We start from the raw sequence: 16,457 nt of genomic DNA on the forward strand, positions 1-16,457 counted from the left end.
AAAGCTAAGTCCAGTCCTAGGAGGAGTTTCCAAGGACTGGATACAGCTTTTCCAGGCACCCGGGGTGGAGCAGCATGGACTTCAAAAGCAGCAGGCTGATAAGCAGATTGCCGAGCTAACTAATTATACAGCCTGTTTTAATCAGTTTCAAATGTAACATAGGAGTCGTCACGTCAGGTGGTTTACTAAAAGGCTCAATTTTATGGAAGCATCCAGAAAGTTATATGATACAGTTGCTGCTTACTTCTTTTGTTTAAGCGAATGTAGCAAAAAATGCATTCATTACCTTGTTGGTGCCACGGTCCATTTTTTTAAACCACTGACGGGTTTCTGCCGTCTGCACTAGTTTCCAATATAGAAATGGTGCCACTATGCACTGGAGGTGGGCCCGGCCCCCCCCCCAGTGTACCGATATACCCTTCCCTCTGTGACACAGAGACTTGATTCTGATAGAGGTGCATCACCGAGGGGAGGGGATAATGGTACACCAGCTCCGCCTCCAGTACATAGAGCGGCCTGTTTTGCATCAGCACCGACAAGGACATTTTTTTAATAATCTAAGTGGTATCTAAGTGCCTTAAAAAATGCTGAAAAAGTTTTTACTGTGTATGCATCTATGGATAATGTATATATTCTTACTTCAATATAAGCATATTTTTTTTATTAAGGTTTACAGATTACAGTATTAATATATTTTTATGTATTATTAAAAGCTATTTTGTGGAATTATAATTGTGCCATGGATGGCAACCGAAGTGTCTAAGCTGCCTGAAGCCTTAGTGCTTTATCATATTTCTATACTTTTTCTTTCAAATTAAACTAAAATAGTAATTGCTTGTTGGTTGTTTATATACAGTAACTTCCATATTATATACAGTAACTTCCATATGATCTAACAGTCAGCCCCATACTTAACATGCCGCCACTAAATTAGACTAGGTTCACACCAGCGTTTCACCCTCCACCACAATTCCGTTTTGGTAACAGAGAAACAGAACCTAAGAAATCTGTCAAACTGCCCATTAATTTCAATAGGTTTATATTGTGCTCAAAGTGTTCCATTTTTGGACCGATATAAAATTTGTTCATGCACAAATTTTTGTCAGTCCAAAAAAATAGAAAATAAAAATGGATGAGCGCTGTGTTAAGTGTGTCGATATTTTTTACATTGTAGTCAAAAAGATGATGGATCTAAATGGAAGGTATTTGTGAGTTAGGGTATGTTCACGCTGTGTTTTACTGTGCTTAAAGGATCTGTTTTTAAATGGCTTAAAACGTACAAAAAAACCTCAAATTTTTTCGCGCTAAAAAAATAAAAAAACATCCATTTCAAACCATTTTTTTTTTTTTAAATAGGTAGGTCAATGAAACAACTGATCCTCACATTAGCATCAAGATAGAGATATATATATATATATATATATATATATATATATATATATATATATATATATACATATACATATACACACACACACACACAAACTTTTTTTTTTTTTTACGAAAAGAAAAAATAAGCGTGGTTGACCACGCTTTTCTGTATGTTGAAAGTAACCATTGAAAATGAATGTGTTAAATAGACTTTAAAAAACGAAGCCTGAACCTGGCCTCATCCATCATAATCAGTTTTGTTTTCACAGAGCTTGCACAAAACTGAGAAACCAGGAAGGAAAATAAACTGATATGCAAACGGATGCCAACTAAAGCAAAAGCATGTACAAAAAGTTTTGAAGGGGTTATTCACCCCATTTCAACTAGTGCCAGTGATTTAAAATTTTCTTCTATTAAAAAATCTCAAGTCTTCCAGTACTTATCAGCTGGCGTATTCTTTCCAAACTGACACAGTGCTCTCTGCTGCCACCTTTGTCCATATCAGGAACTGTCCAGAGCAGTAGCAAATCCCTATAAAAAAACATTTCCTGCCCTCCAGACTGGAAAGAATACACCACTTCCTGCAGAGCATACAGCAGCTAATAAGTACTGGAAGATTTGAGAATTTTTGATAGAAGTAAAATACAAATCTCTGGCACTTTTTAGCACCAGTTGATTTGAAAGAAAATAATTTTTGGTGAACTACCCCTTTAAAGCCAAAATGCAAGCAGACCATTATTAAAAACAAAACCAAAAACATTATTTTGCAATCAGTTTGTGATTATTCGTTCATTTAATATGGACTGAGCCATTTATGAATTAATAAAATACACAGGTGTGACCCCCACTATACCTGTAAGACACTGTAGCAGAGATGAGCATGTCACAATGAGGACTGATACCCTCATGCCTCTCTTAGCACAACAATTACAGATACAACGGTTCATATTTTCCACAATAAACCAGAAATAAAAACATTAAATCCACACACTGGTCTCTTATAGTTTAATACCAAGTACGAAATTTTTATTCCTGCACTTGATAAAAAGAAAATCTATACTTTTGACCGCAATTGCAACATCAAATAATGTTAGTCTCTTTCCACTCCAAAGAGGTTTCGTGTTCTTTGTTGGCCATAAAATATGAGATGTAAAAACAAGACAGGAGAAAAATACGGAGAGAAGAGAAAAACGTTTTAATAAGTTACCAACTTCCAAGATATAATAACGGGAGTCTTTTCCATCTCCCTCATCGAGGTATTTTTATAAACTTTTTCCAGAATGGTTATCGAGAAGGCAGCAATAAAGACCAGTCATTATGACTTGTGCTGCTGCTAAAAATCCCAGATCATTGTACATTGCCCCTGGTCTTCAGATTAGGGACACTGACAAATTTAGTCTGATGCAGACAGTATCCATCCCATAGTGTTAAAGGTTTGGGATTTCATTTGACATCAGGATGAAATACAGAGTAAGTCAGGATTCACTGCTACATTTCACGGCTCATCAGATATTAACCAAAAGTCTGCTCCCTGTGTACTCAAATCTTACTTTTTTGAAGGCAGACGTGTATTATTTTACAAGAGAATGCCCTTACTGTGGTGACAACACCGAAACTAAGCTTGAAGAGGTAGGTGGCATTTAACTATTAGGAAACTGAAGAAATAGTCTGTCACTCAAGAGGTAGGCGACGCGAGAGACAGCTGGACGTTCCGAATACTGAAGGACAGCTGTGAATGGTTCCATGGAGGCCAAAACGTAAGGGCTTCTTACTCTTGCAGGAGGATGGGAGGTGAACTGGTGTTTCATAGGTTAAATGTAGTTCTGTTTCATTCCAGCAGACTTGATAGCTTTTATAACAGTCCATGCTTTTTTTCAATACCTCACAAAAAGTCCAGCTCCAGAGCCTGATGTAGAGAGATGAGGTCATTGTGGTTTGTGATCCTCCAGAAGGGCATGTTGTGCTTTTCAAAGAGGGGAAACAAAAAAGAAAGCTGCTTTAGTACAACCTAACATCAATGCAAGAAAATGGACTCATTTCATATACAAAGTGAAAGGGAAACTAAGAGCAGATTAGAAGACTCTAACCTGCTGTTATGTTCACACATAGGGCACAGAATGTGGAGGATAAAGGGCATTTTCTTATCGTCAGCATATTTATTTAGTAACTCTTCAAAAATGGGCAGTTTGGTTCACTGGTGGCAGGAATACTGCCCTCAGAACACTGATCTGCCCTGCCCCTTGTATATTTATCCCCCGCTCTGCAGTGATGTCAGAGCACTGCCTTATTTATGAGGAGGGGTTGCCAGTCAGGGCCAGCAGGCGGAAGTGCCGGGGCTAACAGCACCTCTAGGGGCCCACCAGTGGCAGATTATAATTTGGACGGTTCATGTCGGCGATTAGAGCTTGAGGCACCTGGGGTACCTGCCGCAGTCCAAACCACCCACACCTGATCTTACAACAGCTGCACATCACTTGAGTGTCCACTGGACAATTCATGGTCCCCAAGTGATGTGCAGCTGCAATAATACTGAGCACAGTAAACAGTTCACCTTCCATACACACTCCTTCCCCAGCTGCCATTCTCCCGATGCTTCTTATCTGTTCTCTTGTTCAGCACAGGCAGTGTGATACAGACGCTGCCTGCGCTGGAAGTCCCAGCCACCTGTCAGGAGCAGCCAGGACTTCTGGGGCTGGTAGAGTCTCTAACAAACACCGCCTCTGCCGGAAGAGAGAACGGGATAGAAACGACAGGGGAGCGCATTTTGGTATCGGCATACATTGGTTTCAACAGGCAATGATTGATTGTCCTGGAACCAATCAATCTCTTATGTTGAGGGATCACTGGATATGAATGCACTGAGAGGGCCTAACTACTATATGGGGGCACAGAGGATGCCTATACTGTATGAGAGAAGCCTAAAAGCTTGTCTGGATGATTCTACGAGTTGTGGCCAGGAGATGTCCAGAGCAGTAGCAAATTCCCATAGAAAACCACTATTGCTCTGGACAGTTCCTGACATGGACAGAAGTGGCAGCAGAGAGCACTGTGTCACACTGGAAAAAATACACCACTTCGAGCTGGACATAGCAGCTGAGAAGTACAGGAAGACTGGAGATTTTTAAATTGAGGTAATTTAGAAATCTGTATAATTTTTGAAGGTTTTCCCATTTAAAAATCAAGAGAGGCCCTATGACAGGCTTATGAGGCATTATAGGAGGCTGAGCAACATATTAATTAACAAATAGGAACACTAAGTGATGAGGCAAAGGGGTGCAGCTTCAAATGGAGCAGGTAAGAAACCCAAACCCCCTTAGTTCTGCTTTCCTGAAGACCTGACACAGAGGGGGAAAACACATGCCTAACCATTACAAAGCTTCCAGCATGGACTAAGGATATTTAGAAATAAAGAATTGCAGAAACTTAACCCCTTCCCCCAATATGACGTCCAGGGACGTCATGAAAAGCAGTGGCAGAATGCATCATGACGTCCCTGGACGTCATGCTTTCCCTGCCTCCCCCCTCTGTCCCTAGGTGAGATCGGGCAGCAGGAGGAGGCTGTGTCACACAGCATCCTCCTGCTGCCACTGCCCGGAAGGGAGCCGCGCTCCCCCCCGGGCAGTTAACCCCATAAACGCCGCGGTCAATGCGACCGCAGCGTCTATGGGGAGATTCAGTGTCCCCCGCCGATCGGGCGGCGGGGGGAGGCTGCAGAACGCTGCCTCCCCCCACCGCCACTCAGTCTGTGTCCCCCGGCCCCCTCCCCTCGTCCTCCGATACCGGCGGATCGCCGCTACTACCGTTTTAGCGGCGATCCGCCGGTACCGGGCATTACCGGCGCCGCCGATAGTTTTCATCTCCCCCCACCGTGAATCCACGGTGGGGGGGAGATGAAAAATGTCCCCTCAGACCCCAGATCAGCCCCCCGATCACCCTACCCGGGCGGCCATCAGATCCAAGATGGCCACCCCCATCCCTGCGAACAAACGATGTTTGTTCGCAGGGATGGAAATGAATTAGTGATCAAAGCCCCATGCTCTCCGCCACCGGAGGTAGCGGAGAGCATGGGGCAGTGATCGGGGACCCCCCCGTGTGGTCCCGGAGCAGGCGATCAGCGGTATATACTATATACCGCCGATCGCCTGTTCCCAGTGATCAGCACTTTTTATCCCCTGTCACCATAAATCATTGGTGACAGGGGATAAAAAGTGTCACCGTGCCCCCCCCCCCCCCCAAGTCGCCCCCCACCCCCCCAGTCACCCCCGTCCCCCAGTTACCCCCCCTTCCCCACATACGTTACCTGATCCACGGAGCTCCGTCCTCCTCGACGTCCAGGCTGATTCTGAAGTGCGCATGCGCTCCAGAATCAGTTATCTCAGAAAATTTAAAGTGACAGAGACCAATTTGGTCTCTGTCACTGAACTATGATTACTGTGATAGAAAATATCACAGTAATCATAGTAATACAGTGATAATTAATGTATAAAGTACAAAAAGTGAAAAACATACAAAAAAATAAAACACACACTTTTTATTATAGTAATAATTGCACTTTACTCCCAGATTACCCCTAGCCCCCCCAAAGTACCCGTAACCACCGCAGGTTGCCCATATCCGCCCCAGATTGCCCGTATCCGCCCCAGATTGCACGTAACCACCGCACGTTGCCACTAACCACCGCACGTTGCCACTAACCACCGCACGTTGCCACTAACCACCGCACGTTGCCACTAACCACCGCACGTTGCCACTAACCACCGCACGTTGCCACTAACCACCGCACGTTGCCCATAACCACCGCACGCTGCCCATAACCACCGCACGCTGCCCATAACCACCGCACGCTGCCCATAACCACCGCACGCTGCCCATAACCACCGCACGCTGCCCATAACCACCGCACGCTGCCCATAACCACCGCACGCTGCCCATAACCACCGCACGTTGCCCATAACCACCGCACGTTGCCCATAACCACCGCACGTTGCCCATAACCACCGCACGTTGCCCATAACCACCGCACGTTGCCCATAACCACCCCAAATTGCCAGTGAGCCCCTCCAGATGGTCCGTAATCAGCCCCGATTGCCCGTAACCCCCCCATATTGCACGTAACCACTGCACGTTGCCTCTAACTCACACACGTTGCCAGTGACCCCCTCCAGATTGCCCGTAACCACACCAGATTGCCGTAACCACCCAAAATTACATGTACCCACCCCTGATTACCTATCAGCACTTCAGTTTATCCGTAACCACCCCAGATTGTCTGTAACCACCCCATGTTGCCCGTAACCATCGCAGATTGTCTGTAACCACCCCATGTTGCCCCTAATCACATGTAATTCCCCCCAGATTGCCCCCGACCACCGCACGTTGCCGACCACCGCACGTTGCCCCCGACCACCGCACGTTACAGGTTCCCATCCCAGATTACCTATAAGCACTTCAGTTTATCCGTATTCACAAAAAACACACAAAGTAATGACCAAATTTTGCCACTAATATAAAGTGCCATATGTGACGAAAAAACAATCTCAGAATCGCTAGCATACTTTAAAGCATCACTGAGCTATAAGCGCATAAAGTGAGACAGGTCAGATTTTGAAAAATGAGCCTGGTCATTAAGGCCAAAACAGGCTGCGGAGGCAAGGGGTTAATATAAAAAAAAAAAAAAAAAAAAAAAAAAAAAAAAACACAACAATAATATTATTATTATTATTAATTATATATATATATATATATATATATATATATATATATATATATATATATATATATATATATATATATATATAACTTTTTAAAAGCAGTGGATTTAAAATTAGTACTTATCCCCAGAATAACCTTAAAGGGGTTATCCAGCAAAAATCTTTTTCTTGCAAATAAACTGATATCAGAAAGTTATATAGATTTGTAATTTACTTCTATTAAAAAAATCTCAAGTCTTCCCATACTTATTAGCTGCAGTTTGTCATGCAGGAAAGGTTGTTTGATTTTCAGTCTGACACAGTGCTCTCTGCTGCCACCTCTGGCGGAGACCGGAACTCTGTCTCTGTTTTATATGAATCCCCATAGAAACCCTCTCCTGCTCTACACAGTTCCTGTATCGGCCAGAGATGTCAGCAGAGAGCACTGTGTCAGACTGAAAATAAAACATTTCCTGCGTGAAATTGGTAGCTTATAAGTATGGGAAGACTGGAGAATTTTTTAGTAGAAGTAAATTACAAATCTGACATGAGTTGATTTGAAAGAAAAAGATTTTCCCTGGATAATTCCTTTAAATTTCCAACAATGATTTGAGAATCCATTACTTCCTTATTTATAATGGATCTCTGCCAGATTCGTGACAGAATGTGATGTAAAGCTCAGAACAAAAAGGCAAAATCTGCACTGTAACACCTTATGTAATAGTGATTAGATAATAAGTACTGAGTAATCTTAAATAAATAGTACATTAGCAGTGTTCAAACACCTTCAATAGTTGGTAGCTGAAAAATAGAAACAGCATGGCCGAACAATTACGTGTTCTAAATATTTTAAACATGTCCCCTACGTTTCTTTAAAAGTATTTTTTACGGGCAAAATGTACTGATGAACTGTCCAAAGGACGGCTCATCAATCACTTCTGCAGGGTACAGACACCCGGCACCAGCACAGATAAGTTGTTCAGCTCTGCACTACATGGTAAACATATTTTGTCTATTGTGTAGCGGTGGCGAACTGTAACTGCAGCTCAGCTCCTATTTACTTGAATGGAACCTGATCTGCAGTAGAACATCCCACCGCTACACAAACAGAGACACACCTTTCCTCAGGCTGTCTGTGGTACTGCACTTCAGCTTCATTCACTTTAATGGAACTGATCTGCAAAACCCAATCTGTGGATAAGAGTATCTATGTTTTTGTAAGCCTGGATATGTAAGCCTGGATAACCCTTTTAAATGCATACTGAAAACAGAAAAATCTCTACCTGAAACAGTAGAAGAAAATTATTTATCTGTGGTACCTGTTTGGCAGCCATTTCTTCATCCCGGCCGTCTCCAATAACCACATAAGTAACCTTCTTACCAAATCTTGTCACTATTCTTTCAAAGCAACTCTCCTTCCCTGAAAGAAAGGGCAAACATTTATATAGCTATAGTCATAGATGTGAAGAGCAAAATAATGATGGGTCATTTGATTAGCGGTGGCTGCTGAAGTTGGATAAAGCCCTAAGGCTATGTGGAAATCATGGATATAGTCATTGGCTGTATCCATGTTTTCCAGACAACCTTAGAGCTTTATCCAAGTTCAGCAGCCCCCGCTAATCAAATGCCGAACGTTTGGGTTCGGATGGACTCGAACCCGAACCTGGTTCGCTCATCTCTAGTCATATGTCAAATGTTAAAGGCAAACTGTCAGCTATAAAAGACACATAAGTCACAAACTGTTAACATGTATACATAGCTATGTAAGTGACGAGACTATCCATAACTTTAAGGATAGCATATGCTGATCGTTCAGCATTTGAATAACGGTGGCTGACAAAGTTGGATGCAGCCCTAGGGAGTCTGGGAAAACATGGAAACAGCCATTGGCTAATGGCTATATGCATGTTTTCCTGGACTCCCTAGGGCTGCATCAAACTTGTTCAGCCACCAGTATGCAAATGCCCAATGATCGGACTTGAGCATGCTTTGGTTGCACTCTACTTCACATACCCCTTTCTGCCAAAATTATTTGGTATATACATGTATGGTACTATGTGAATCTCCCTCTGTATGAGGTTATCGAGAGAAGCCCACTTATTGCTTATTCTTATTATATTAAAAACAAAACCTTTAAAAAAATAAAAATAAAAAAAACTTTCAATCGGTGTACTTTTGGCTTGGGAGTCATAGTTTACAATCCACTAGGTATTGTATACTACAAATTGAAAAAAAAAAACAAAAAAAAAAAAAACCATCAGAAGCCAATGAAAATCTATGACCTCTCATACAGGAGACATATTGAGATCATATAATGGTAACCACAGTTTTGTATATGAATATAATGTTACTACATCAGTTCAAAGCTAACCAGAATGAATAGCTAGAAAAGCCAATGTTGCCCCCGATTGATCAGCGTTACAAATAGGACATGCTGAGTAAGGATGCAGACACCATATCAATGTTACCTATTTTTGTAGCGCTGTATATATTTTCAATTGGAAATATTTCCCCCAAGCCGTAGAGTAGAACTTTAGCGAGAGCTGGTACTAGTTGTGTGGTCGTGATCAACACATTAACACAGTTCTTTCTGAAAAGACAAAACAATGTTACCACAGCTCTTGGTAAGTGACCAGAAAAAACCATAATAAGACTGACACATAGTAATATATATTATTATAGGGGGAAAGCAGAGTTACTAAAATGCTCACATGGTAATCACATTTGATTTTCGGTATTCTGGTACAATGACATAACTCATATGTCGGCTCCCGCTTGCTGTGCCTTTACACGGCACAATTAATCAGTGATAGGAACAAACTGGAAAGCTGATCAGAAGAGCCAGCTGTGTCCTTGGAAGCCCCCTGAAACCAGTGCAGGTGGTGGGGGAGAGAAGGATTTTGTCAGCGGTCAGCTCCATGCTGGAGAAGGACTCCCATCCCATGCACGAGATCGTGATAGCACAGTCAGTGACCGACTAAGTCACCCAAAGTGCCAGAAGGAGCGCTATAGAAAGTCATTCCTTCCTGCTGCGGTTAGCCTAAACACCGACCTAAGTAGAGATCACTCCATACAGAGAAGTGAAATATTCTAATGTTTTTATTGTATCTTTTTACCTTTTCTTTTCTGTATCTACTATAACTGTATTGCCTTTACTTTACCTTCAGTCTTTTTGTATGTGTAATATCTATGCTGCTGTAACACACTGAATTTCCCCATGGTGGGACTATAAAAGGATTATCTTATCTTAATCGAGTGCCCTGGCCGCACAAACTATCCCTGTATAGCTTGAGCAGCCATTTGATAAGTTAAACTGACAGCAAGGTGATCTAAAGATATGGTGGCTGCCAGAGAGCAGGACAGAAGCTCTCAGTGTCACAGACCCGCCTCTGTGACACTGTCAGCCCAGGATAGAGAAGGAGGAAGTGGAGATGCTGGATCACACAGCAGCTGCTGATGAGAAGAATGCACTCCTTGTGTGTTTGGCATCTAAAAACTGTCAGCAGAGATATGCTTAGCTCTTATGCTACAGAACGCACATCACCTGTTCACGCAGACATGTGCTGCCGACAGCAATATATTGCCAAAAGTTGTCATATAAGTGGTGATATGTGTCCAAAAGTTGTGATCAGCTGAGGGTCAGGTGTTTTCCTGCTCTTCAGCTGATTGCTGTCACTGTTACAAGGGTCTATATGAGAGATGCAGAGATACCCATTCCTGTCTACTCCTGCACCTCGAAATAAATCTGATGGTCTGAATTGCAACAGATGGTGAGTGCCCTGCGTTTTCTTCTTTAGCTAGTTACTGTTACAAGGGTCGCTTGTCAGCCAAAGGAGTGTTTCTGGCAACTCTCCTGGACAAAAATCGGCCCGTGTAAAAAGGCCTTAAGGAGACCTCCATCAATTGAGGCCGGTGGGGTGAGCAGAAGACTTAAAGCCTCATTCCTAATCGCTATAAAACTAGGATTCCTCCAAAACACCACATTGTTTCAAAGTGTATAAAAACACGATTCTATAGAGAACCTGTCAAAGTTTTATGCTACGCATGGCTTGCATGACACTGGCAACAGGTTTCTTTAAAATACATTCTCTACATCAGCAACATTTATCAGTACTTACCTTGACTGAATAAGTAGTAAACACTTTAATGCCGTTCCTAACCAGCCATCTGTTAAAGTCTCTATATCCGATCTCAGCCGCTGAAGGGAATCGCGGCGCTGTGGACCGAGTAGCGCTGTAAGTGACCAAAAGAAAGAAATAATTTCATGCCAGGCTTCTGAAGTGAATTGTACAGCTATTCTGCCCGAGCGGCCAACTTGTTATATACCAAGACCAAAAAACACCCTTGAGAAAATTCCAGTCTCTGCATATTGGATTATTTTGTTTAAGGGTAGCTTCACATGTACCGCATTCGCAGTGGATTTCACGCTGCGAGTTTGAAGTGAAATCCGCTGCGAATCCAAGTAGTCTGAAGCTCAATGGGGTTACATACCCGCAGTGGAATTTTCATTCCACTGCGAGTATGTAACCCGGCCCTTTTAACCCCCTGCAGCCCGCAGCATACATTACCTGCTTGGTGACACGTCTGCATGTGAGGCTCCCGTCAGTCCCCATCAGCCAATCAGTGCAGGGACTGATGGGGACAGACGGAGCACAATATGGATTTTGTGGATTGCGGAGAAAATGCTGATCACAAATTGAAAGTATCCTGACATGTGGATGTAGACTAAGAAATCAAGTCATAAGGTCTTAGTCATATTACTCACCACTAACATTGTTCTTGTATTTCTCATACACCTCAACAACCTTACGATAGCGAAATGCCAGCTTTCTCATCCAGTCCATCCCACCTTGTACCCCAGTGGTGGCGGGATGATTCCTGTTTACTGCAGAACCATTAAATCCATCTGTGGTAAAGCTGTAGTTACTGGAATTCAAGGAAAGCCATTTTATTCATTTTATATCTGCAGTCATTTTTCACTGCACCCATCCCTAGATCCATCCTTTTAATCAATGGTTAAAGGGGCTGTCCAGCTAAAATCTTTTTCAAATTAACTGGTTTTAGAAAGTTATACAGATTTGTAATGGTGCGTTTACACAGACAGATTTATCTGACAGATTTTTGAAGCCAAAGCCAGGAATGGATTTTAGAAGAGGAGAAATCCCAGTCTTTCCTTTATGACCTGTTCTGTTTATAGTCTGTTCCTGGCTTTGGCTTAAAAAATCTGTCAGATAAATCTCTGTGTGTAAACACACCATAATTGACTTCAATTTAAAATCCCAAGTCTTCCCATACTTATCAGCTGCTGTATGTCTTGCAGAAAGTGATGAATTCTTTCCAGTCTGACATAATGCTCTCTGCTGCCACTTCTGTCCATGTGAGGAACTTTCCAAAGCAGAAGAGGTTTTCTGTGGGGATTTGCTACTGCTCTGGACAGTTCCTGACATGGACAGAGGTGGCAGCAGAGAGCACTGTGTCAGACTGGAAAAAATACACCATTTCCTGCAGTACATACAGCAGCCGACTTGAGATTTTTGAATAGAAATAAATTACAAATCTATATAAAACTTTCTGAAACCAGCTGATATGGAAAAAAATATTTTTGCTGGATAACCCCTTTAAGGCTCATATTTTGTGTTAAAACAGTCATCGCGCTTCCATTTTTCACCTACAGACCCACAAGCCCTTATTGTGCTTTGCAATGACAGACTTAATCTTTTCATAAATTATTCCGGCGAAAATCGAGAAAAAAAATGTGCGCTGCAAAACTGGAAAAAAGAAAATTCAGCAGTTTGTGTCCTGTTGCTTCCTGTTCTAACGGTAAAATTGCTTCCCCTCGAAATAAGGCAAGAGCTGGACTACTTTATTTACCTGTATTTACCAAAGCTTATATTTTCTACACAATAAGTAAATCTAATATTTTTCCAAAGTATGGATGGAAAACATAGCGAAATGGACGATTAAAAAAAAAAAATGCCCACCTTAAATCTTGACCATTATCATCGGATGCCACATCTTCCACATGAACCTGATCACACTCCTAGTGATACACAATTATTCAATGAGGTTATAAAGTGCAATTCCTTAGTAATATCTCACATGAACAGTGACAAAATGTAGAGGATTACAGAACCACCTTGACAGCTTTCAGACTTGAAGAGGATGCTGTACCCCCATGTGGGCAGATAGATCGGGTATTCCTGTTTTCGGCATTTATGTACAATCCATGGAACCCACATTCTCCCATTAGATGAGGGTCCTAGAAGGACTTCAACCTAGCCACAATTTATAGTGTATTCTGTCAATATAAAAGCTGAATAACTTACCTCCAAATCATTGAAAAATAAGTGTGTGTCTGCCACTTCAAAGATCATTTCTTCCATGGCCAAGCCTGAGCCTACCACCAGTGTGGGGTCCTAAAGAAGAAGAAAACGGAACATGGATATTTAATACTATAGCTCCACATCATGTGCATGTATAAATACATACTTTACAACAAGCAGCCCCAACATATTTCTTTAAAAGGAACGACCTATTGAGTATCGTAAACGACTTAAGAGTATCACTTATAATAAACACACCGTAAGAATTTTGGGTGATAACATTAGCTACTAATGAGGCCACAGAACATGCTTACAAATGTGTCCTATACAAAAAGAATAGGGTCTAGAGATGTTCATTGTGTCTATGTCCAGGAGACTTGCCATAAATCATATCATATACCCACAAGCATATCTATGTGCCAAACGCATGAAAACGAGCAGGACAAGTAAAAACCATAAACAAAAAAGTACAGTATATGATATAAATGCTTTATTACTTGAAGTGACACTGTCACCCGCTATTTGCATTTTGACTGCTCACCACAGGTGTAAAGGGTAAATGTTACAGCTTTCATTACTTATTTTATATCACACCTCATGGTGCTTGTTCTGGTAAAAAGTAGTATTTATCACCTGTGGATTGGTATATGTGGGCGGCGCCTCGCGGCCTATGCGCCACATCGCTCCGTCCCAAGCGCCACTTAGCCCTGCCCCATTCGTGATGGCATCTCCGCATAGGCCCCACCCCCTCAGCGGCCATTGGTGTAGGACAATCTAGGGGGGGTGGGGCCTAGAGCTTTAGGCTGGCCCTTCCAATTTCAGGGCCTATGCGGTGATGACGTCATGGATGGGGGTGGGGCTAAGTGGCGCTAGGGACGGAGCGATGTGGCACATAGGCCGCGAGGCCCCGTCCACATATACCAATCCACAGGTGATAAAATCGTATTTTTACCAGAACAAGCACCATGAGGTGTGATATAAAATAAGTAATGAAAGCTGTAACATTTACCCTTTACACCTGTGGAGAGCAGTCAAAATGCAAATAGGGGGTGACCGTGTCACTTTAATAATACAAACCATTGACACATTAAAAAGGGGTCAAAGCACCAAAAGAAAGGATTTAGGCCCCGTTCCCACTGAGCAAAAGTAGCGGAATTCCGCGACGGACAATTCAGTCGTGGAATTCCGCTACTTTTGCTCAGTGGGAACAGGGCCTAAGATGGAAGTTCTAATAAATTGTAACAGAATTACAAAAAAAAAAATAAATGACACAGTGGATCGTGTCAAAAGTAACTTCAAAAACCAAAACAAAGCTGCACATAAAACAAAAAGAGCTGAAAAAAATAAATAAAGAGAAGTGCGGCCAAACTGTAACCATTAATCAAGAACTATGTTTGAATAATCCCATATTTTCTTTTAGATCCTCAAAGCAATACCATTCTGTATAAGGGTATGTTCACACTAAGCAAACAGGTGGAATCCCGTCCGTCACACAGTGTCTCTATGGGATGGCTGTCGCGCCTCCGCTCAAATAATTGACATGTCAATTCTTAGAGCGGTGAGGGATGGAAGTGGAGAGCCATACCATAGAGCTCCGCCGTGAAATTCCACCTGTTTTGCTTAGTATGAACGGGCCCAAACTGAAGTGTGACATGAGAACTTGTCTCTTAGATACCTGCACACCCCTTTTAATAAAAGCTCTCAAATTTATAAATAAATGGCTTGGTTTGAGTCTCCAAGCTTTGTCAGGGTGTATTGTATCCACTTCCAACAAATGGCTATATGATCTCCAGTATCTCAGGCACCATCAGTTTCATCCATTGACAGGATAAAGTATTTCAATGTTATTAGTAAAGCTAGATGTACACCCTTACATGTGGGTGAAGTGGGGTTGTTCAGAAACTTTTGCATACAATGAAAATGTCCTTCTTATGAAAGATTAAGATGAGAGAACCGGTGACTGCTGAAGTTCAATGCAGCCCAAAGGGCCCTATTACACCAACAGATATGTGACAGCCAAAGCCAAGAACGGACTATAAACAGAGAACAGGTCATAAAGAAAAGACTGAGATTTCTCCTCTTTTTCAAAACCATTCCTGGGTTTGGCTGTAAAAAAATGTCAGATATCTATTGTTATAATAGGGCCCTTAGGAGTCCTGGAAAACATGGATGCAGCCTATGGCCATAAGAGAGTGAGTAAACGCTAAAGCAGCTTTGTGAAATATTGTGAAGTGCACTTCCCTCAGTTTTTCATTTGGCATAGCATGTTGTAAACATTGTAAAACAAATCTTTTTCCCAACTTCATCTAATACAGTGGTCCAGAAATTAAACAGATCTTTCCTGATGAAAATCAAGAAAAAAAAAAAAACCACAACCTCTCCTAATGCTTTGTTGCACACTTGGCAACAATGATCGCCTCCATACCTCCTCTGTGAGCTTCACGAACCTGTCAGAGAGAACTGTAGTGGAAGAAACTACCAGCAATCTCGAGTGATTGCAGGGTTCCTATTCCCAGTAGATTTCAGCTCTAAAGAATTTCAACTGGATGGAGATCATGGCTCACTTCTGCCTAGTTTAGAACAGTCGACTTTTTTTTTTTAAATGGACACCAACATCCCACATAACTTTTGGTCATTTAAAGAGGTCCAGTGAAAATATTTAAGTATTGTATTGCCCCCCAAAAGTTATACACTTATTACTGGAAATGCACATAAAATGCTTTTTCCCTGCACTTACTACTGCATCAAGGCTTCACTTCCTGGATAACATGGTGATGTCACTTCCTGGATAACATGGTGATGTCACTTCCTGGATAACATGGTGATGTCACTTCCTGGATAACATGGTGATATCAATGACCAGACTCCCAGAGCTGTGCAGACTGTGGCTGCTGGAGAGGATGATGGCAGGGGGACACTGAGGGACACAGGGCACTGGGGGGACACTGAGCATCCCTCTGCCATCATCCTCTCCAGCAGCCACAGCCCGCACAGCTCTAGGAGTCGGGTCGTGACATCACCATATCCAGAAGGGACATCACTATGTTATCCAGGAAGTGACATCACCATTTCA

General features: G+C 42.3%; 1 protein-coding gene across 1 annotated transcript in view; it reads right to left on the reverse strand.

Annotated features, from left to right (window-relative positions):
- Positions 1-2,361: 2,361 nt before the first annotated feature.
- Positions 2,362-16,457, reverse strand: part of EYA3 (EYA transcriptional coactivator and phosphatase 3) — a 39,538-nt gene continuing 25,442 nt past the window's right edge. Inside the window, exons 13-19 of the mRNA XM_069971597.1 lie at positions 13,388-13,477; positions 13,043-13,101; positions 11,827-11,987; positions 11,180-11,294; positions 9,530-9,651; positions 8,381-8,481; positions 2,362-3,334 (exon numbers count right to left, since the gene is read on the reverse strand). Of these exons, the coding sequence (XP_069827698.1) occupies positions 3,254-3,334; positions 8,381-8,481; positions 9,530-9,651; positions 11,180-11,294; positions 11,827-11,987; positions 13,043-13,101; positions 13,388-13,477 (729 nt within the window). The 3' untranslated portion in view covers positions 2,362-3,253. The remainder of the gene's footprint in view (positions 3,335-8,380; positions 8,482-9,529; positions 9,652-11,179; positions 11,295-11,826; positions 11,988-13,042; positions 13,102-13,387; positions 13,478-16,457) is intronic.

The sequence above is a fragment of the Dendropsophus ebraccatus genome, chromosome 5 (genome assembly GCF_027789765.1).
Source record: "Dendropsophus ebraccatus isolate aDenEbr1 chromosome 5, aDenEbr1.pat, whole genome shotgun sequence".
Classification (NCBI taxonomy): Eukaryota; Metazoa; Chordata; class Amphibia; order Anura; family Hylidae; genus Dendropsophus; species Dendropsophus ebraccatus.